The sequence below is a fragment of the Microcaecilia unicolor genome, chromosome 2 (assembly GCF_901765095.1).
Source record: "Microcaecilia unicolor chromosome 2, aMicUni1.1, whole genome shotgun sequence".
NCBI lineage: Eukaryota > Metazoa > Chordata > Amphibia > Gymnophiona > Siphonopidae > Microcaecilia > Microcaecilia unicolor.
The window spans coordinates 358,403,004-358,427,317 of record NC_044032.1 but is presented as its reverse complement, the minus strand read 5'-3'; the positions used below and the strand labels follow the sequence as shown (position 1 = coordinate 358,427,317).

Below are 24,314 nucleotides of genomic sequence, written 5' to 3'. Positions count from 1 at the left end.
TTACACATACAAGGGAAGCCTAAATGCAGGTGCCTAGTTTATAGAATTGCTCTTTAAAAAACTCAAGGAAGGAACATTAGCTGTGGCTTAAGGCAAGCAATGAAACAGCATCAATGATGTCTGAAAAGTGTGTGTGTGGGGGGGGGGGGGGGGGGGGGGGGGGGTTGGTAGTGAGCAAGTGGAGGAGCAGCCTAATGGCTAGTATAGTGGGCTTTGATCCTGGCGACCTGGGTTCAATTTCCACTGCAGCTCCTTGTGACCTTGAGCAAGTCACTTAACCCTCTATTGCCCCAGGTACAAGAACTTAGATTGTGAGCCCTCTAGGGACAGATAAAGTGCCTGCATATAATGAGTACAGCACTGCATACATCTAGTACTACTAAATAAATGATGTAGTAGTGAGTGGTAACAGAGGCTGGACAATGCAGTACATCCCTGACAGTTGAAGGAAGGAAATAGAAGATTAATTGTGACAGCAGCTAAGTCTTAGGGAAAGAGGTTTGGAAGCAAGCAAGCAACTGAATAGAGCAGGGGAAGGGGTACAAGGGAATGGGAGAGGGAGTGATGAAGACTGCATTTGGAGATCTAAGGGCAGTGAGCAGCACAGAAATGGGGAAAGCAGCAGGGACTCTTTGCTGTCATTCTATAGCTGCAGGTGGGAAGCAAATTATGCAACAGCTGCCCAAACATCCCACTAAACCAAAACCCTGCTCAGTCCACAGGCTGGAAAGGTAGCCAGAAACATAGGAAGCCTGATATAATAAAAAGGGGCATCCCCTGCAACCTCTAGTTCTACATATACAAGCTGAAAGCATTGTTTTCTTCACTGCGTACCCTCGAGAATCATGTTATTGGCGAGGATGTCATGTTTGACACATACTGAAAGCACAATGCCATCATTCAGTACTAAAAGCTTTTCCACCAGCATCACGTGTTCGTCACCGAGTCCGAACCATTAAAAAGATCCCTGCATCACATTCGCAATATGTCAGAGGAAGTATCGCTGTACATCCTGCCAAGAATGATATTTTGCCAGACTTAGCTGCTCAAAGCGCTCTGAATTTTCTCAATGTTGTCAAGCAGCTCATTGAATAGAAAGCAGACTTGTGCACAGTTGCTTGTTTGTGGCTGGATCATGACCTCCTGCATTTTTTTAATTATTTTGACCACTAATCTACTCTAACATTGGTCTATCAATTCCTTTCACACCCTCCAGACCATTCTAATTAATTGAACTACACAGTCGGTTCCTCTGAAATGCCTTGATTGCTAATGACATTGTCTGATTTATCTTACATATCTTTCAGGTTCCACGGTATTGGAAGCATCATGGGCATTTATGCAAGTGCTTTCTATAACAGTGGAGGAAAAATAATTGTAGACATGACAGATCCGTCTCAGCCAAATTGGATTACAGCTCATGCAGATGCCTGTAAAAGTAAGAGCAGTTCCACTCTTGGTTAAATATAATTGTATTTTTCATCCAATTGAAAAGAAAATCAATTATTTTCATTTTTAAAACCCCCAAAATTGCTCAGTTTTATGACTGTAACATATTTTCTAAAGAATCACAAGTATAGCCTTGGTGTGCCAGGTGAGCTGCACTAGGGGTTGTTTGTGCAGCCAGGGCTCATGTTGGGAGGCAACAGGCAACGCACTCAAGCTTCAAAGAGACAGTTGTCCACTTGGAACAGCTGCTCAGAATAAAAGGGAATTTACTGAACAGCTTCTTCAAAGCAGACACAAAAGCAAAAAATAAGACTTCCACTCAAACATACACAGGAAAACCCAAGTCAGCAAAGTCGATCCTTTGATTTCTGGATTCTCTTCCACTCTCTTTTATATAATGCAGCTAAAATAGCAAGGCACCTTTTCTCCATTGGTCTCTGCAGTCTTTAGGTTAGTGTCAGCTTTCACCTCTTTTTCTTCTCCAGAGACTCTGTGAATCAGACCTCTTCTCCTTGATAGATTTACTGAGTCACTCCTTTCTCCAATCCTCCCTCACCTTAGGCCTGCTGACCCTACAGACTCACTCCCAGAGCCCATGTGCTCGTCCACCCTTGCACTCTGGCATTCTCAACAATGGATAGAGGGGATCCTTCTCGTACAAAGGAACCTATTTAGGAAGCAGCATCAGTTGTTCAATGCAAGAATCCCCACATATTAGCAATACAGGCTAATTCCTGCATTAAACAGCTAAACCCAAAACTGCCATTTGGGGGGTATGAATGGGTGGGGACTGTACCCACGCAGACGTCATTACCACATGTAAACTGTTAACATGACAGATAACCAGTGACATAGCTGGTGAAGAAATTAAGAGAGGCCCCTATGATACCAGTGGAGGAATAGCCTAGTGGTTAGTGCAGTGGACTTTGATCCTGAAGAATTCCCACTGCAGCTCCTTGTGACTCTCCATTGCCCCAGGTAAGTACCTGTATATACTATGTAAACCACCTTGAATGTAGTTGGAAAAACCACAGAAAGGTGGTATATGCAGAGGAAGTACTGTGGAGGTATGTATGGAAACTAGGAGATGGGGAATGTCTGTATCAGGCAGCCTAAAAAGGGAGTGTGTGAGTGAGAATCTGGGGCAGGAATATGCAGGGCCGCCGAGAGACTGAGTCGGGCCCGGAGCAAGGCCACCCCTGGGGCCACCGTCGCCCCCCCCCCAAATCACTACCACTGTCGCCTCCGTCTCCTGCTCCCAGGCAGCCGGTGCCGCAGTCCCCAGTCTCCACCCACCCAGCCCCGTTGACAGCCCCCCCCCTCCGTCCACCACCGGACCCTCCCTCACTGTGCCCTGCCCTCGTGGAAACAGGAAGTTACATCAGACGAGGGCGGAATACAGTGAGGGAAGGCCCGAGGCTCTTCCTTTTCCAAATGCAGGGGGCCCGGTGGCAGACAGAAGGGGGCCGCCGATGGAACTGAGGGCAGGCAGGTAGAGACCGGAGACTGCAGTGCCGGCTGCCTGGGAGCAGGAGAAGGAGAGAGACCCCAGCGCTGGGCCCCCCTTGGCGGCCCTGGGAATATGTATGTGGTGGGAGGGATATATTGCCTAGGTCAGGGTATATACTTGAATACAAACCAAGATCTTTGGGCCAGAAATGGGTATCTCAATTTATATTCAAGTCTCCACCAGGGGCGTATCTGCGTGGGGCCACAGGGGCCTGGGCCCCCGCAGATTTCGCCATGGACCCCCCTACCACAGACCCTCTCCACCCTCCCCCTCCCCGCCCGCCCGCCACCAACCCGTCGCCGATCTTTGCTGGCGGGGGACCCCAAGCCCCCGCCAGCCGAAGTCCTCTCTTCCGTGCAGGATGCAAGTTTCAACGCTTCCTGTTCTTCTGATTCTGACGTCCTGCACGTACAACGTACAGAACATCAGACTCAGAATTTGGAATTCAGTCTGACGTCCTGCGCGTTGTACGTGCAGGACGTCAGACTCAGAAGAACAGGAAGCGTTGAAACTTGCAGCAGCGCAGCCTGCATGGAAGAGAGGACCTCGGCTGGCGGGGGATTGGGGTCCCCCGCCAGCAAAGGTAAGTGACAGCAGCGGGGGAGGGTGTCATTGGTGGCGAGGGGGGGGTCCGGAAATGGCGGGGGGGGGGATCGGTGGCGCCGGGGGGGGGGGTTAAAATGTGCCCCCTCCCTCTGGCTCTGGCCCCCCCTACCGCCCGAGTCCAGATACGCCCCTGGTCTCCACACTGTTATCGGCATTTTTTTCCAGCCTCCTCCCCCCACAGTTACTGGCTGTAACTTGCAGCTTCATCCTCCTTCGGCTGATGCTGACAAAAGTTACAAAAGTTATGCACTAGGCCAGTGCACAGCTTTGAGCATCTGACATGCTCACGTCCTGCCAGCTCTTGCCTTCAGCTTTAGTAAGATTCAGCCGAAGGAGGAAGAAGTTACAGCCGCCAGGCCCAAGAACAGCCTGAAGTCTCTTTTCTTTTGGCAGCCCCTGGAGCTGGGCAGTAGGAAAGGCAATTAAGTGCACCCTCCCCTGCTGCTGTGTAGTCAGGTCTTGTGATAAGATCTGCCAGATTTCACAGCTCATACTACAAAACTTAGCTGCAAAGCAGCAAAAAACCATAAGAATAGCAATACAGGGTCTGACCAAAATTCCCTCTAGCCCAGTATCCTGCTTCTAACAATGGCCATGCAATGTCACAAGTACTTGGCAGAATCAAAAAAGTAGCAAAATTCCATCTACCAGCCTCTGTCTTGGGACCTCTTCTTTTTTCCACCTGTACTTCTTCCCCTGGTGCTCTATTTCATCCCATGGTTTTCAGTATCACCTTTATGCTGATGGCTCCCAGATCTACCTCTCCACACCAGAAATTTCAGCAGGAAGCCAGGCCCAAGTATCGACCTACCTGTCTGACTTTGCTGCCTGGATATCTCACCACCACCTGAAACTAAACCAAAACTGAGCTTCTTATATTTTCCCCTAAACCAACCTCTCCTCTTCCACCATTCTCTATCTCTGTGGATAACACTCTCATCCTCCCTGTCTCATCAGCTCATAACCTCGGGGTCATCTTTGACTCTCTCTTTCTCTGCACATATTCAAAAGACTGCTAAAACCGGTCATTTCTTTCTCTATAATATCACCAAAATTCGTACTTTCCTTTCTGAGCACACTACCAAAACCCTTATCCACAATCTTATCATCTCTCACTTAGACTATTGCAACTTGCTTCTCACAGGTCTCCCACTAAGCCATCTCTCTCTCCTTCAATCTGTTCAAAATTCTGCTGCACGACTTATATTCCGCCAGTGTCGCTATGGTCATATTAGCCCTCTCCTCAAGTCACTTCATTGGCTCCCTATCCGTTTCCGCATATAGTTCAAACTCCTCTTATTGACTTACAAGTGCATTCACTCTGCAGCTCCTCAGTACCTCTCCACTGACCTCTCTGGGAACTCTGTTCATTGGGTAAATCTCTCTCATCTGTACCCTTCTCCTCTACTGCTAACTCCAGACTCCATTTCTTTTATCTTGCTGCACCATATGCCTGAAATAGACGTGGAGGGGCATTTTCGAAAGAAATGTCTATGTTTGAATTTGGACGTCTTTGTAAAACATCCAAATCCAGGGGCAAGGAAAACCGTATTTTCAAAACAAGATAGACGTCCATCTTTCGTTTTGAAAATACCGTCAAAGACGTCCAAATCCAAGAGCATCGTTCAATTTGGATGTACCTAGATTTGGATGTCTTTGACTTTCGGCGATTTTCGAAACCAAAGATGTCCAAGTTAAAAACGTCCAAATGCAAGCCATTTGGATGTGGGAGAAGCCAACATTTCTAGTGCACTGGTCCCTCTGACATGCCAGGACACCAACCGGGCACCCTAGGGGGCACTGCAGTGGACTTCATAAAATGCTCCCAGGAACATAGCTCCCTTACCTTATGTGCTGAGCCCCCCAAAACCCACTACCCCCAACTGTACACCACTACCATAGCCCTTACGGGTGAAGGGGGCACCTAGATGTGGGTACAGTGGGTTTGTGGTGGGTTTTGGAGAGCTCGCTATTTCCTTCACATATGTAACAGGTAGGGGGGATATGGACCTGGGTCCGCCTGTCTGAAGTGCACTGCAGTACCCAATAAAACTGCTCCTGGGACCTTCATGAGCTGTCAAGGACCTGAGTATGACATCTGAGGCTGGCACGAAATATTTTTAAAGATGTTTTTTGAGGGTGGGAGGGGTTTAGTGACCACTGGGGGAATAACGAGAGGTCACCCCCGATTTCCCTCCGGTGGTCATCTGGTCATTTTGAGCACCTTTTTGTGCCTTATTCGTAAAAAAAACACATCTTGGTGAAAACGTCCAAATGTTCGTCATGGATGTCCTTGCTTTTTTTTTAAATTATGGGTCAAAGACGTCCAAGTGTTAGCCACACCCAAGTCCCGCCTTCGCTACACCTCCGAAAAGCCCCCTTGAAATCTGGACATCCTTGCGATGGACTGCAGTTGGAGACGTGCAAAATCGGGTTTCAATTATACTGATTTGGACGTCTCTGGGAGATGGACGTCCATCTTCCGATTTATGTCAAAAGATGGATGTCCTTCTCTTTCGAAAATGAGCCTGTTAGTGTACAGCACTGTGTAAGTCTAGTAGCACTGTAGAAATGATTATTAGTAGTAGTAGTCCTAGAGCACCAATATACCTGCTGTTGGGAAACAGGAACAAGCTGCACTTTTACAGATTCCTACAAAGACACAACATGCTAGCAGAATCCTTCACCTCAGTCACACATGCAGAATATGGACAGACCCTTACTAGATACAAAATAGGGGACTACAAAAACACGTAAACAACAACTGAAATGGAGTCCCCTCTACCCAAGAAAGCCAAACTTTATAAGCAGTGCAATAATGGTAAAAGAGAAACAGAAATGCATTTTCTCCTATGTTCTGCAAAATAGAAAAGATGTACATTTCCCAAAGCAGACACATACTAATCCTTAAAAACAATTAGCTAATATTTTTTTTTATCATTGTTGTTTGGGCATTTTATCTCTAAATGGGCTGTTCCCAGTCTCTTTTCCACTTTCCTTGTGTCAGTCGTCTACCAAGTTATTTTACAGGTTTGCCTTTCCTTTTGACTTCTTTTCTTTTCATGTTTTTTCCCACTTTTCTCTTCTGTGTTTATATCTGTCCATTTGATTTTACCTTTTCTCTCTCCCTCTTCTTAGTCTTCTCCTTTTCACCTCTCTTCTACCTAACCAGCTTTTCTCATCACCTTCTCATCCCCTTTCCCGTACTCCCTCTGTCCCCTCTGTCTCTCTCCTTCCCTAGTCTCCTATCCTCCCCATCTTCCATCTATTTGCTAGTCCTCCATTTCCATCCTCTGTTCTTACCTTCTCAGCCCTCACCTACCCTCCACTCCTTCTCATCCCCTCACCAGTCCAGCTCCATCCCTGTCTCTCTTTCTTTCCCTTGCCTTCAAACTATTCTTCTGGGGATAGTGCTGGGCAGACTTATACAGTCTGTGCCAGAGCCGGTGGTGGGAGGCGGGGCAGGTGGTTGGGAGGTGGGGATAGTGCTGGGCAGACTTATATGGTCTGTACCCTGAAAAAGACAGGTACAAATCAAGGTAAGGTATACACAAAAAATGACACGTGAGTTTATCTTGTTGGGTGGACCGTGCAGGTCTTTTTCTGCCGTCATCTACTATGTTACTATAGTATGTCTCCTACCTCTACCCCATCTCCTATTTCCTCTTTTACCATCATTTAACTCATTCATCCCATTCCTCTCATTCAGACTTATACGGTCTGTGCCAGAGTCGGTGGTGGGAGGTGGGGCTGGTGGTTGGGCGGCGGGGATAGTGCTGGGCAGACTTATACAGTCTGTGCCAGAGCTGGTGGTAGGAGGCGGGGTTGGTGGTTGGGAGGCGGGGATAGGGCTGGCCAGACTTATATGGTCTGTGCCCTGAAGAGGACAGTACAAATAAAAAAGCAGCACATATGAATTTATCTTCTTGGGCAGACTGGATGGACCGTGCAGGTCTTTTTCTGCCATCATCTACTGTTACTATGTATCTGGCTGCTGCTGATATTCTGGGTCAGTTAAGACAGCGAACTAGCTATCATAAGTAGTCTAGATAGTTATTTGGTACTTGGATACCTTCTAGTGGTCATTCTATACACGTACTTATAGCACTGGTATTACAGTTACAATTACAAATGTTCTTATATTCCGCAATAACCATTCAAGTGCCAAGCGGATTACAACAATTCCCAGAAGAATTACAAAGTTCATAAAGAACATAAATAGCCTCAGCATAAAAAAATTTTCTTAAACAGCACTGCTTTCAGGAGTTTCCTATATAAACTATAATTAGTCATGGTTCTGACCTGTATTGGTAGAGCTTTCCAAATCTGTGTTCCTAATTTCCTTCCCCTCCATAGAAAAAAAAGCCTTATACCCCAATGGTAAAAGGCGGGCCTTGGCACATGGTGAATTCGCATGCTGATAACACGGCAGGGCCCCTTTTATTGCCACATGGAGGAGTGGCCTAGTGGTTAGGGTGATAGACTTTGGTCCTGGGGAACTGAGTTCAATTCCCACCTCAGGCATAGGCAGCTCCTTGTGACTCTGGGCAAGTAGTCACTTAACCCTCTGTTGCCCCATGTAAGCCTTGAGCCTGCCATGAGTGGGAAAGCACAGGATACAAATGTAACAAAAAAAAAATTGGTGTCTGGGTACCAGCCAGAGCTGAATATCCCAGTCTAATTAAAATTTTAGTGCAATGCCAACCATGGAGTTTAAGGAGGGAAATCACTCTTTACATGTGAAAGTAGAGTCCTTGTAGAAAAGTCCTAATTTATATTACCATATATGTTTAAGAAACATTTGGTGGATACAGAATACTTACATTCTCCTTAGATGCTTTATTATCTGTTTCTAGGCCTCACTATGTCTGTGGACTTTGCAACAATAAAATTTGGCTACAAGGAATTGAGGTGTGAAATAAAGAATATTCTCTGTTCAAGTAGCATACCTGACAATTTATTGTGAATGAAGGATTATACTGCTTTGATGTGATGCACCTCACTGGCATGAAGTTAGGAGAATTGGAACTCATGTAGGATTCCACAGGGTTTGCTGTTGTCTCCTGTTCTTTTTAATGTTTACCTACTCAGAGATCCTTATTGCTGCATAATTTGCGTGGAATTTTCACCAAAATCATTTTCAACTTATTGTTCAGGCTTTGATTTTTAGTTTACTTGATTACTGTAATATTGTTCATTAGGGAGCATCCAAACAGATACTGAAGAAACTTCTCACTATACAAAATATAGCATTATGCCTGATTTTTTTTTCTTTTAAAAAGTTTGACTGTGTATCCTGTTATTATGTGAGGCTTCACTGACTCCCTGTGCATGCCAGGATTTTATTTAAATTATATATGGCTTATCTCCACTTTATTTGTTGAACCATCTTGTTTTTGCTAACAAAATAAGAGTTACCAGGATTTCAGAACTTTTCACCTTTTCCTTCTCTCAAAAATATGAGGAGAACTAGACTAATTGATACTCTTTTTTCATATCAAGTAGTTTGTTTGGATAAGGATATCTTGATGTCTGAAATTTCTTATAACCAATTAGAAACTTTGTTCTAAAAAATGTTAACTAGAACATGTAGTTTAGGGATACTCTGTTTTTGCTAGGTTATCTTCTGTTATTCCTGGAAATGTCCAGTCTTCTTTATTGAGTGATCCGCATTAAACCAAAAGGTGGAATATAAATTTATTGTTAATGTTAATAACAGCAAAGGTTGTCAGAGGTTTTCCTCCTATAGAATGTCATTCTAGCCCCAAAACACCAAGGAACTCCTTTCTTCATTGAATGATTTCCAGCCAAAATCATTAGGAGGTGTTAGGGCCAAGTCAAGTTTCTGTTCATCATGAACTCCTTTACTAAAGAAAAGACAAACTGTACTGGAATTTAATTTCTGTATTTATATTCTGTCTTTTTAATCTAAACTAAAGGACAAAGTGGAGTACATACACAGAAAGAGATACAAAACAATCATAAAATCACCAAAATAAACACCTTAAAATTATACAATACATTACCAAAGATTAATAAAGGAAGCAAAAAAAAGATGCTTTAGGTGAAGATCATGCAGTCAAATAAGAACAAGGCACAGGAACCACTTTTATTTGTAAACAAATGTATGCGTGGGAACTGGAATTCTCTAGAATTGGTTTCTTCACAGGAAAAGTGTGATGATATAGGAATATTTTAAAAAGAAAACTATAAGGATTTTCCAGGATTTTGAGCCTGATGCTCAACTGGGGATGAATGAACAGAATTGGAAAAAAATGCACCTCGTGAGGATTTCATTTTTGATTTAGGGCATATATCAGTCCCTCATATGGGGGAGAGTAAGCAAATGGCGTGAGAATTATTTACTTTAGTAAATAGTAAGATGTATGCAATTATACCTTCAATGCACCTTATGTTTGCAAGGAAGACCCCCGTTCCCTTTGATTAAATAGAGCAGCAGGTGATGAGTAATTGATAGATTGAGTTAACACTGCCTTGATGAAAGGCAGAAGTTGTACCTTCTGCAACTTACCCACTGATGCCTCCAACCCCTCTGTCTTGCCAGCTGTGCCACTGCTAATGAGAGGAGATGGTAGACTGGGTGCAGTTTTTGCCCCCCTCCATATTTGTACCCTGTGCACAGCCCTTGATACAGCGCTGATGAAAGGGATATTTCAATAAATTTTGAAGACCACTATTGTGTGGCCATTGTTGAACGATGTTAATTTAAATCCAAGATCTTTGAGTAATCAAAGGTGTGTCTTAAATCTACCAGATTCATGAAACATTATTGTACAAATAGGGAACAAGCAGATTAGGAAGTATCACCGGAGAGATACTGTTGTGCTATGCGTAACAGACAATCTTCTTAGATCGATGGATATAGGGAGATGTGTGGTTCTGCTTTTGCTTAACTTTAGCTTCAGCATTTGATACTGTTAGCCAGTACCATACATTGTTTATGCAGCAGCTGAATGGTTTAAGTCCTACCTTAAAGGAACTTTTCTTCAGGGCCCACTCAGTTTCTTGAGGCACAATACTATAGACAGAGTAATGGCAGAGTAGGAGCAACATGGGTTGGAGGAGTAGCCTAATGGTTAAAGCAGCATGCTGGGAACTAGAAGGCCTAAGTTCAAATCACATAGGTGCTCTTTACAGCCTTGGGCAAGCATTTAACACTCCATTGCTTTGGGATGGCCAGGGTGGCACTGGCAACCTCATCCCTGCCATGGAAACTGTCAGACATGCAGCAGCCCCCATAAGCCATTTGCAGTTTGGTGCTTTTGCAAAGGGAAAAGAAAGAGGGACAAGATGAATGTATATTGCCATCTCTTCCTCCATGGCTCAGGAGTCATAGAGTGGGAGGAGTAACAGTCTACCCCTGAGACCTGAAGGGCTGCTAACCTGTTTGCATAGCTGCATATCTGACTCCCAGACACAGGGAGGAAGACAGAGATTAGACCTTTATAGTAGCAATGTTTGGGTGACTTTTACCAGGGGAGGTTTTATTTTCTATGGCTGCCTCAGTGGCCATCCTATATACAAATTGCTCTTTGTAATTATGCTTTCATTTCATTTAAGCAGTGGTGTACCAAGGGGTGCCGCGGCGCGCACCTGTTGCCCTGTCTCAGTCCGAGTTCGCAATTCGCATGTGTTCACTGCTCCCTCTGAGTCTGCCCCAGAACAGGTTACTTCCTGTTCCGGGGCAGACTCAGAGGGAGCAGTGAACACATGCGAATTGCGAACTCGGACTGAGACAGGGCAACAGGCGTGCACCGTGGCACCCCCCCCCCCCCCCCAGCAGCGTGCACCCGGGGGGGTGTCATTTCGCCGGGGGGAGGGAAGAGGTGTCATTTCGCCGGGGGGGGGGTCACGCTGCACCCGGGAGGGGCACATCGGCGATCCGCCCCAGGTGTCAGCTAGGGTCGGAACGCCACTGCATTTAAGTATTTATATACTGCTTAGACCTAAGTGGTTTACAGTTTCATTTTACAGGTACAGGGTCTATCCCCGGTAGACTGACAATCTAAGTAGTACATTGTACTACTGTTGTACCTGGGGCAATGGAAGGTTCTGACTTTCCCAGGGTCACATGGAGCTGCAGAGGGACTTGAACCTGGTTCCCCAGGTCTGCAATCCACTACACTAACCAGTAGGCCCAAAAGCAAAGTATAATCATAAAGTTTTCACTGGCTATGTCTCTTGATAAATCAGGCCTGTTTTGTGAATAAAGTAAATTGGAGGGGAAAGAGTGCTGGATAAACAGTGCTGCTCATTTTTTTCAAGCAAGCCATCATCTTTGTCATCAGTGTTTGACGTAAGTGGGTACATCCCTGATTTTAATACCTTTTACAACATTTATCTATACCTTGTATCAACATAGATAAGTATACGTCACTTTTTTTTGTTTGTTTTTGTTTTTTTTTTTGTTACATTTGTACCCCGCGCTTTCCCACTCATGGCAGGCTCAATGCGGCTTACATGGCTGTCAGGAATTCAGGACCTCTCTAGTCCCCCCTCTAGTCCCGCCCAAAACGCATCCAGAACACACCTCCTTGTTATTTAGACATACTGCAGTGTTGGACGTCCCTATTCTGCCTTGGCAAAACTGAGATTTGGACGTTTCAAGAACATGACATCCATTTTGGTCTTTTGAGATGTCTATATGGTTCGAAAATGAGTGCCATAGATATTTAAAAGAGTGGGGAAAGTGAGGAGCCTTGGGGTACCCCACAATTTGATTTCCAGCTGGATGAAAAGAAATCCAGTTAACTAAGCAAGCATACTTAGGATTCCCTTTTGTGGGGGGTCTTATCTGTCTGCTTAGCTATGCAGGCACCAGCACTTAATACTGCTGGTACCCACATAACTGCCAGATCCTCCCCACCTCTACCTTCTTAAATCACTTTGGATATTGACCTTTATGTCTTTTTTTGAACTAATGCAATGGAGGGCCCAGTGCAACAACCCTTCTTACCAGCAAAGGCAAGCCATATCTGAAATACTGGTAGTGGGTAGAAGTGATGACAAGGGACTTGGGGCCTCAGTCACGTAGAGAACATGACAGGATAAATCTACTGCTTATTCCAACTCCTTTCTCTCAAAATATTCCCACCCCTGGTGCCAGCTCACTCCTGACATTGATCCTCTTTCACCCATTGAAGCCCCCCACCCCAAGCCAACCTCTAATATTGCTCTGGTCAATTTCATCTTTCCCTAACCATTGCTGGTCCCCTCTGTGATTTCTCCTGCTGTCTCCTGTTTCCCAGTTTTGCACCATTTGTCTTTATATACGATCAAAAAAGATCTATTTTTCTAGTACAGCTTTTGATATTTAATCCTCTGAATTGTACATGAAATGTTGGGTTGAACTTATATAAATGTTTTATTAAACTTCAATGAAAAACATATAACTCTTTAAAGCAATGTTTACACATTTACTGCAAAGGTGTCATTATTTTATACTCTTTATAATATGGCAGTGTTGTGGAGTTTATGATTCTCTTTATCAGAGTTATGATGTGCCAGGTTGTGCCTAATAAGATAGGATCAGTATTTTCAGTGCTGCCACTTTTCCAGTGGCTTCAAGTGACTTGCGCTGTTAAAACAATTGCAAAGATTTCTTACATGTCCAGGAGCAGTTCTCCAGGCTATCTGTTCTTTTGACAGCCTTCAGTAGATGCAGTTAAACTATGCATAACCTTGCCTTCATACAAGCTTGTTCTTTTGCACATCATGCATGACCAGACTTGGAAAAAGCAACCATTATCTTATGGTTTCTGTGGAAATAACATTGCGCCAGCATTGTTCAACAAGGGGGGTAATGGTAGTGCATTTGATATACCACCTCTCAAAGCAGTTTGAGTTATATATAAGTACTTTCTCTGTCCCTGGTGGGCTCACAATCTAACTTTTGTACCTGGTGCCACGGAGGGTTCAGTGACTTGCCCAGGGTCATAAGGAGCTGCAGGAATCAAACCCAGTTCCCCTGGTTGTTAACTCACTGCATTGTACAACCCATTAGGTTATTCCTCCAGTAACTTTCTGTATGATCCTTCTGGCTCTGGAGTTTTGCATAGCATGATATCAGAGCTGCTTGCTTCGTCTTTCTAATGCAGTCTCATGTGATGTGCTGTCTTCACTTGCAGCCCTCTGAACTTCTCAAAATGGAATAAAATAACAGCAGAAATACTACTAAAGCTAATAATGCAAGCATGAAGCCTAGGCTTGTCATGAGCGTTCTACTTCAGTCTGAGTGCTCTGTTTCAGGTGTGGGGTAGGGTTGTAGATGGTCTTCCAATGCAAAACGTTCACACAAGAACATTTGTCCAAGTCTTTATGAGGACAACAGCTAAGACCAAATAGCTAAGACCTGGTCTTAGATGTTTCCCTAATAAAGATTTGGACAAACATTCTTGAGTGAGTGTTTTGTGTTGGAAGACCTTCTACAACCCTACTCCTTCCTTTCCCTGTGCGGCATCATAGTGGTTCATTTGTTCCTCCACTTCGCTGGTTTCTTCCATGTGTGGGGTAGCATTTATGTACCAATTACACCTGTAGATTTTTACAATGCTAGCATATATGTACATATGTGTGTACTAATAAAAAAGCCCCATTTCTGATGCAAATGAAACAGGGGCTAGCAAGGTTTTCTTCTGTGTGCATGTGGGAATGTGTGTGTCCCTGCCCTCTCTCCCTTCCCCTGTGCTGTCTGTCCTCTCTGTCCCCTCCCCCCTTGGAGTCGAGTCTTTCAGTGTTAAGTTTCCTGCTGTGCTGTGTTTATGTTACAGAGATAGTGAGGGCTTCTGCCCTCTCTCCCCTCCCCCCTCCCCCCTCTGAGTCCTTCACTGTTACAGAGAGAGCGATTTGATTTCATGCTTTGCTGTGTTTTCCTTCACTGTTTGTGTTACAGAGAGAGCGAGGGCGGGGCAGACACTCATGGGGAAACCGGATATCTCTCCCCCTTCACACTTCCGGCTGGAGGCTTCATTTAGAACGTTGGTGGTGCCTTTTATATAGAGAGATATGCCAATATTTTGGCTATGCACTATTCTGTAACTACTTGCATATCTTTGATAGTGTGTAGTTTGCAGGTAGATATATACATAGGTGAAGCCTGGACGGAGTGTGTGCAAGGCACATAGTTATGTACATAACATAGGATAATATAAGTTGCGCACATATTCTAGTTCTATGGCTAGTGTACGTGTTCACACCTGAATGCATATGCATGTATCTACCCTGTCACACTAGTATTCTATAAAAGAAAGTAGGCATGTCAGTGAGGTGATTAAATTTGCAGATGGCACAAAACTATTCAAAATTGTCAAAACACATGCAGATTGTAAAAAATTGCAGGAAGACCTTAGGAAATTGGAAGATTGGGCACCCAAATGACAGATGAAATTCAATGTGGACAAATGCAAGGTGATGCACATTGGGAAGAATAATCCGAATCATAGTTACCTGATGCTAGGCTCCACCTTCAGAGTCAGCACTCAAGAAAAGATCTAGGTATTGTTGTAGACAATACACTGAAATCTTCTGCCCAGTGTGCGGCGGCAGCCAAAAAAGCAAACAGGATGCTAGGAATTATTAGAAAAGGGATGGTAAATAAGACCAAGAATATTATAATGCCTCTGTATCACTCCACGGTGTGACCTCACCTAGGGTATTGTGTTCAATTCTGGTCACCGTATCTCAAAAAAGATATAGTGGATTTAGAAAAGGTTCAAAGAAAAACAACCAAAATGATAAAGGGGATGGAATGCCTCTCATATGAGGAAAGGCTAAAGAGGTTAGGCCTCTTCAGCTTGGAAAAGAGGCGGCTGAATGTCGCGTTCTCGAGGGCCTGGGCATACTGTCAGGTCCTCAAGGCAGCACTGGGAATTGTGAGCTCTTGGGCCCCTGCCGCGGAGCGGCAGAGGCAGGCAAGACCGTCTTGGAACTGGACGTCCGGAAGGACCGGACCGGAACTCTGGACTGGAAGTAGGCAACTGAACCAGCAGAACAGGAACTGCTTCACCTGTACTTCGCCACCTTTCCGCTAGAGTTGAGCTCTAGCGTGCGGGCGGCCGACAGGACTTGTAGGGCAAGGCCGGAACTGAAGATCCAGAGGACCCACCTCGAGTCTAGGAAACACAGGGGAACAATACTAGACTGCACTAAGCGCTGCACGCAGCCGCTAAGCCAGACACACCAGACAGACTAGACAGACAGAAGCTTATCAGGAGCAGGAACTAGGGCAGACATGCAAGCAAGGAAGAAGGGGAGACTGGGAATACCCCCTGAGCAAACCCACTAGCTAGGTCGAGGCAGGTAACCAGATAAATCCCCCAGAAGATACACGTTAGCTAGACAGATACAGGAATCAGGATACATAAGCAGGGATCCGGATAAGCACACAGGATATACAAGCAAGGTACAAGGTAGACACATGGGACAGAAGGTAGCTAGGCAGAACGGAAAACCGGATAACACTAGCTAGCCAAAACCAGGACTCAGGACGAACAAGCAGGGACCAGGATGTGCACACAGGATATACAAGGTTCAGGATGTGCACACAGAATATACAAGCAGGGAGTAGGGCAGGCTGCAAACACAGACGGGGAAACCAGGGCTGAACAGCAGGCTCTAAACACAGACTAAAGGCAGAAGGCTAGCAGCCCACAGGTACTGGGAACCGAAGGGCACTAGCCCACACAGAAGGGCAAGAAGCCCACGGGTACTAAGCAGAAGGGCAAGCCCACACAGAAGGGCAAGAAGCCCACAGGTACTAAGCAGAAGGGCAAGCCCACACAGAACGGCAAGAAGCCCACAGGTACTGAGCAGAAGGGCAAGCCCACAAGTACCAGACAGAAGGGCAAGCCCACACAGAAGACAGGCTTAGAAGCAGCACAGCAACACACTAACTAACCTGTCGGCCTCTGGGCATGACACCAGACAATGACACCATGTGAAGGCCCTGACTACAAGCACAGGCCTTCCTTATAAAGGAACTCACTGATGAGTCACCACCAGCAGGACAGAAGCAGGAAGTTCCTTGCCTCCAAACAGAGGCTTGACACACAGAGGAAGTGAGCCCACAGGAAGGACAAGCAGGAGCCATCTTGAATACTGGCATAGAGGAGGAGGCGGCGGCAGCCATCTTGGAAGAGGCATAGCCCACACAGGTGAGGTCCTGTAAGGCAATCAGCACACAGAGCCAGAGAGAAACTAAGACAGACACAGACACAGAGACAAGCAGAAGCCAGCACAGACACTGACTCCCAGAAACAGGGTAAGTCTAAGGGTGGTCACGGCCACAGACGTGACACTGAAGGAGGATATGATTGAGGTTTACAAATTCCTGAGTGGTATAGAATGGGTAAAAGTGAATCAATTTATCACTCTTTCAAAAAGTACACAGACCAGGGGACATGAAATTATTTGGAAATAGTTTAAAAACAAATAGGAAATACTTTTACACTCAAACAATCATTAAGCTCCTGAACTCATTACTGGAGGATGTGGTAACAGTAGTTAGCATATTTGGGTTTAAAAAAGGTGTGGACAAGTTCCTGAAGGAAAAAGTCCATAGTCTGTTAATGAGCTGGACATGGGGGGAAACCATTGCTTGCTCTGGGATTGGTAGAATGAATCTTGCTACTACTTGAGTTTCTAATAGAAAAAGAAAATAAGGAGCAGTATGAATGTGGCAAAATACAATCGAAAAATTTTTTTCAAAATATATTATAGTAACATAGAAAATGATGGCAGATAAAGACCTGTACGGTCCATCCAGTCTGCCCAACAAAATAAACTCATTTTACATGGTATGTGATACTTTATATGTATACCCGAGTTTGATTTGTCCTTGCCTTTCTCAGGGCACAGATCGTAGAAGTACTAAGTTCTGAAGCTAACATCGAAGCCCCTTAAAATTTACACTCTAGCCCATCCCTATCTATTCAGTCACAATCAGGGCATAGACCATAGATGTCTGCCCAGCTCCTGTTTTGTTTCCAATTACCGGCGTCGCCACCCAATCTCCACTAAGATTCCACGGAACCATTCCTTCTAAACAGGATTCCTTTGTGTTTATCCCACGTGTGTTTGAATTCCATTACCGTTTTCATCTCCACCACCTCCCGCAGGAGGGCATTCCACAAATCCACCACCCTCTCCATGAAAAAATACTTCCTGACATTAGTCCTGAGTCTGCCACCCTTCAACCTCAATTCATGTCCTCTAGTTCTACTGCCTTCCCGTCTCCGGAAAAGGTTAGTTTGCGGATTAATACCTTTCAAATATTTGAACGTCTGTATCATATTACCCCTGTTTCTCCTTTCCTCCAAGGTATACATGTTCAGGTCAGCAAGTGTCTCCTCGTACGGTTTACAATGCAAATCCCATACCTTTTTCATAGCTTTTCTTTGCACCGGTTCCAGTCTTTTTACATCTTTAGCAAGATACAGCCTCCAAAACTGAACACAATACTCCAACGAGGGCATCAACATCTCCTTTCTTCTGCTGTTTATGCCCCTCTCTATGCAGCCTAGCATCCTTCTGGCCATAGGTGGTCGGTGGCCCAACTGTTTGGGGAGGCTAAAGGGGGCGAGGTTAGGGGTGAGGCCAAGGGTGGAGCTTAAATCCATAATTGTCTGATAACATGCAGAAAAAATAAATAAATAAAAATAAAAGTCACAATTAATACCTTTTATTAAATTTAGATATTAGATATGTATCATATGTCAAAGAATAAAGTGGTTGCTCAAAGCATATTCTAACCACAATCGCTCAACTGCAAAACACTATGCACAACTTTGTCCAAAAACACACTCAGAACCTTACTGTACCATAAATATTACACTGGGCAGACCTAATACACCAATATACCACCCATACAGAAAATGCAGACCGTCAACAATATGAAACAAGGGATCATATCATCACAGTTCTCATGTAGAGCCACAAAACACCCTAATTCATGTTTAATGTGGGATAAAATGCCATAAATAAGTAAATAAATATAAACTTTTAATGTTGAGCACCTGATTCTCAAAGTGGACATATTCCAAACACTATAATGAAAATAAAATGATCTTTTCTACCTTTGTTGTCTGGTGACTTTTTCTGATCATGCTGGCCTAGTATCCATTCTGCTGCTATCTGTCCTCAGTGCAGGTCAGGAAGTCATCCTCGTTAAATATCTCCCTGGCAACCCAGGACACCTCCAGCCAACCCCCCCCCCCCCCCCTGCTTTCCCAGCAGTAAGGTAAACAAACCATAAACCAATTTCTACAACTGCTAGAGGGCTTTCACTGCAGCTCCTGCTGTGAGGATGGAGGTAAATCAACAATCTAATCCCCTCAGAGCAGCTGGACTCCACAGCTGATCCATTCTGCTGCAGCAGGGGGGAGGCTTAGCCTCTTCAAGCCTCTTATACCGGGCGCCTATGCTTCTGGCCATGTCCGTTGCCTTGTCACATTGTTTCTTCACCTTCAGATCCTCCGACACCAACACCAACACCCCAAGGTCTCTCTCCTGAGTCAAGTTTACTAATCTCTCCCCTCCTATCCGGTATCTCTCTTTTGGGTTTCTGCGCCCCAAGTGCATCACTCTACACTTCTTGGCATTAAATTTTAACTCAATATATACTCAGAGCAAACTCATGTATCAGAAAACAAAAAAACAGTTACACACACATCGAGTACTCGGGTGTACTAGTAATGTGCTCAGTCCTTGCCTATTCCAGCCATTATATCCCCAAGGAAATATGTGGCAGTGTCACAGATGGAGCCATCATAGCATATTAAATGTTCCGCCTCCTAAAAATTTAATAAAGATCACTCTCGCAGCCACAATCCTTGAGCAGGAGCAAAAAGCAGGGCCAAAGTCTGAACACCATGCTGAGTCAGACCAAAATGTCCATTGAACCTAGCAACCTTTCTCCAATGGTACTTAATCTGGGTTACCCAGAAACACCCAGCAGGATCCCAAATATTAGATAAATTGCTCATTCCTATGGATAAGTGGTGGCATTCACTAGGTTTACCTGGCTAATAACTATTTATAGGCTTCTTCTCAAGGATCTTGTCCAAACCCAGCGTGTGTACTTTTAGCTGGGTAGTGGAGGTGAATTTTCAGGTAATCCATTTACCAGAGTAAACAGGCTCTGAAATGTTTTCTCCCTATGGTAAATATAGACTCTGCCCCTTCTTCCTACTAGCTGTGAAACTGTAGATCCTATTTGCTATGTACCTCTACTCACCTCATTCTTTCACTGCTGAGGATCTTCAGTGCTTGTCACATGCTTCCTTGAATTCCATGAATAAGAAGTACAGCCTGCAAATTAGTCTGGATATTTATGACATCTTTCTGCTTACATTGAATAGAAAAGTTTACATTCATAAGTCGGAGCACTATACAGAAGAAACTGGAAAACAGTAAAAATAAAGTAACATAGTAGATGACGGCAGAAAAAGACCTGCACGGTCCATCCAGTCTGCCCAACAAGATAACTCATATTTGCTACTTTTTGTGTATACCCTACTTTGATTTGTACCTGTGCTCTTCAGGGCACAGACCGTATAAGTCTGCCCAGCACTATCCCCGCCTCCCAACCACCGGCTCTGGCACAGACCGTATAAGTCTGCCCAGCACTATCCTCGCCTCCCAACCACCAGCCCTGCTTCCCAACCACCGGCTCTGGCACAGACTGTACAAGTCTGCCCAGCACTATCCCCGCCTCCCAACCACCAGCCCCGCCTCCCGATCTTGACTAAGCTCCTGAGGATCCATTCCTTCGGCACAGGATTCCTTTATGCTTATCCCACGCATGTTTGAATTCCGTTACCGTTTTCATTTCCACCACCTCCCGCGGGAGGGCATTCCAAGCATCCACTACTCTCTCCGTGAAAAAATACTTCCTGACATTTTTCTTGAGTCTGCCCCCCTTCAATCTCATTTCATGTCCTCTCGTTCTACCATCTTCCCATCTCCGGAAAAGGTTCGTTTGCGGATTAATACCTTTCAAATATTTGAACGTCTGTATCATATCACCCCTGCTTCTCCTTTCCTCCAGAGTATACATGTTTAGTTCAGAAAGTCTCTCCTCATACGTCTTGTAACGCAAATCCCACACCATTCTCGTAAATAAAAACATAAATAAATAAATAAAACATTATTCTCGTAAATAAAACATAAAGATGATTATGTACTGTAACTCCAAGAAAATCTGACTATTCAGTTAAAAAAAGGAAAGCATCTCTTATACATCTGTCTTTAGGATCTTATTGAGCTCCATCCACAAGTCTGATCCCCTCCAGATTCTGCAGCCATGCTCCTTTTCTCTCATCTTCTACGGGAAATATCTTCAGATTCCTCTCTCCTTTCTATCCTGGAGAAGACTTTCTGGTTTACCCACACTTCTATGCTCTCTATTGCTCTGTCTTATATCAGAACTGTTCCAGGGGAATGAATGGAATGTACTATTCACGCTTCGTGGGATAGCTGTTATGGATGTACATTTATTAGCACAGATTCAATTCATTAATGTGCCTTAAAATATACAGGGGTCAATATTCAATAGGAGATAACCAGTGGCGTAGCTACATTGGGCCACGGGGGCCTGCCACCCCCCAAAACATTTCCTCTGGGTCCCTGGTTTTGCTGGTGGGAGTCACCAACCCCCAGCAGCTGAAGCATTGTCCAGCGCCGGTCTCCGGTGCCGCTGCATTGCCTGGCCTGCTCTGTCTTCCCCTCACATCCGGCATGCTCCTTTTAGTGAAACTGAGACCAGCACTGGACAACGCTTCAGCTGGCAGGGGGTCGGGGACCCCCACCAGCCAAGGTATTTGCTGCGGCAGTGGGTGGGGAGCGGCATGGTGGCAGGGGAGGCGGCGGAGGCAGGGCGGCAGACCAATATGTGCCTCCCACCTCGGGATCTGGCCCCCTCCCACCACAAGGTCTGGCTACAGCCCTGGAGATAACTGGGTAGGAGAGGCTTCTATCTGGTTATCTCCTGCTGACTGGGTGGTCCCTAGACTTTCAGCAGTATATAACCAGACACTGCCACTGAAAATCCTGGGAGACCACTGCAGCACTGTCCAATTAATGCCAGGACAGTCCAGGGGTGGAGTGAGAGCAGAGCTGGTAGTCACGCAGGCACCACTGACATTCAGCAGCAGACCCGGATAGCTATTTTATTTATTTATTTATTTATTTATTTGTACCCCACATTTTCCCACCTATTTGCAGGCTCAATGTGGCTTGCATAGTACCGTGAGGTGATAGCCACCTCCGGTGGAAAACAAATACAGAGTAATGATACTGTCAATGAGATAAATAAGTACAGACACATTAGGGAATCGTAAAGAGGGAAATCATATAGTGTTCATAATGTTCAATACAAGTTTAGGTATCTTTGTGTTGCTGGTTTCAGGCACTTAAGTTATTAAGTTATTCAGTTCTTAGGACTGCAAAAAAAGCTATTGAAGATCAGTGGTACCCTGGTAACTCCCAGCTAGCTGCGATACCAAGATAGATGCCAGTATAGTAGAGGAGTTGAGGAGTAACCTATTGGTTAGTGCAGTGGGCTTTGATCCTTGTGACCTGGCTTCAATTCTCACTGCAGCTCATTCTGACCTCAGGCAAGTCACAATCCTCCATTGCCCCAGGTGCAAAAAACTTAGATTGTGAGCCCTTTAGGGACAGAAAAAGTACTTACAATGCTGCATATGTCTAGTAGCGCTATAGAAATGATTAGCAGTTAGTTAGTTAGATGCCATCACTGAATATCCAAGCACAATTCACCTGCATTAAAACAACATGAAATCACTCCCAGCTGAATAATACCTCCACAGAGCTGCCAAGGAATCCCAATTTTTGAGAGGGAGATTTTAGTGCACGCCACAACCCCAACCTACTCTGCCTTGGCTCTGCCCACTCTACCTCATGGCTCCACCCGAGTACACCTCCATCCCACAGCCATTCCAGAATACGTTTTATTTACAACAGTGACAGCAGGAATGGATAAGAAGGAGTGTTTCAGTTCACTCTATTACACCCCCTATCCAGCAACAATTACCCCAGGGACATAACTGCCCCCCCCCCCCCCCGCACTTTGAGCTTAAGCCCAGTGCAAAATTGTGGCACTGGTTGAATCGCTGACAGAGCTGCCCAAGCCCCACTAGTTGAGGAGGTCCACTGCATGAGCCTCCTACCGTGCTGTTTGAGCAGTGCAGCAATCGGTAGCGTGCTTCAGGCTCCAGTGCCGGCTCTCCCACATATGCTGAGTTCAGGCTCTTGAAAATGGAAAATAAGATAATATCTTTTTTTATTGTACTAGCCTAATACCCTTTTTTATTAGCTTTCAGGGGCCAAAACCTCTGCCTCAGGTCAGGTCAGGACGGTATACTGCTGTTATAGTATCCTCTACTGACCTGAGGAAGGAAGTGTTGGCCTCTGAAGGTTAATCAAAAATTCATTAAAATCAGTCCAATATAAAGGTATCACTTTATTTTTCTCCACCTATAACCATGCCCATTTTTGCCTGTGTACATTAGAAGTTAAGCGCACTGCATTACAGAATACGCTTAGTGAGCTGTGCATGTAAATTCTAATTAGTGCTAATTAGTGCTCATTATTGCTTGTTAACTGCTGTTAACAACGCTGATTAGCTTATTAAGCCAATTAAATTACGTGCGCTGTTATAGAATATGCCTGGATTTTGGTGCAGAACGCTAGGTGTGCTATTGGGGGATAGTGTGTGCTAAATCAATTTAATGCACAGTAACCAACAAATTATTATGCATTGTTGATTAGCACACATTACACAGTTCTAATGCACATTAACCCCCCTGTTTACTAAGCTGCACGAGCAGCCGTGCAGCAATGCCGATACAGACCATTCAAAGTGAATGGGCTGTGTCAGCATTAGCGCAAGGCAGCCGCTAGCGCTTAGTAAACAGGGGAAAAAATTTTGTATTAAAATTAATGTGTGAAGCAGAAACATAAAGGCCAAAATTGAGCATGTGACAGTCAGTGTTTGTGAAAATGCCAGCCGCTTCAGGTAGAAATACACCAGATATTCAGTGACAGAATCCGGATATTGGATAAGTATCCAGTTTGCAGTGATATCCAAACCACTAACCAGATAGCTAACTGACCAGGCATTTTGTTGTCCTAACTTTAGCCGGTGAGCCATCCAGATAGCAGTTTGAATATTGCCACTAACTAGATATTTTCAGGCTCTGCCCAAGCTCTGCTGATGGATCTCTCCAGTACTATCTGGAGAAGGGTCATTGGCGGATGTCACATTACATGATTTCCTTTGGAGAACATATGATTAGGGATGATCCTTGAAAGCATCTTACAGACCTTGGAGGTACATAGAGGGAGATCCTGTTCTCCAAGTACTCTAGCTCATTTCCTTTAAAGGCCTTGAAGATCAGAGAGAGTTGTAAATTTAGTCCTGTATTGTACTGGTAGTAGAGAATGACATGGAGACAAAATTTGTCCCCATCCCCACCCTGTCTCCGTGGGTTCCGTCTCAGTCCCCACCCCATTCCCGCAGGCCCTGTCTCCATCTCCGTCCCATCCCCGTAGGTTCTGTCCACATCCCCACCCCATCCCCATGGGCTCTGTTCTCATCTGCAGAAGCCTTGAACACTTATGATTTTATATTTAAATCTTTTTATTAAAGTATAAAAAGGAACAATATGCTGTGCAACTGTTGTGTATAAATTACAAATAGAAAACAATAATA

At 44.8% G+C, this 24,314-nt stretch overlaps 1 protein-coding gene across 1 annotated transcript in view; it reads left to right on the top strand.

The window, feature by feature from the left end:
- The first annotated feature begins 564 nt into the window (after positions 1–564).
- Positions 565–24,314, top strand: part of LOC115462079 — a 136,234-nt gene continuing 112,484 nt past the window's right edge. The window contains exons 1-2 of the mRNA XM_030192117.1: positions 565–731; positions 1,308–1,438. Of these exons, the coding sequence (XP_030047977.1) occupies positions 565–731; positions 1,308–1,438 (298 nt within the window). The remainder of the gene's footprint in view (positions 732–1,307; positions 1,439–24,314) is intronic.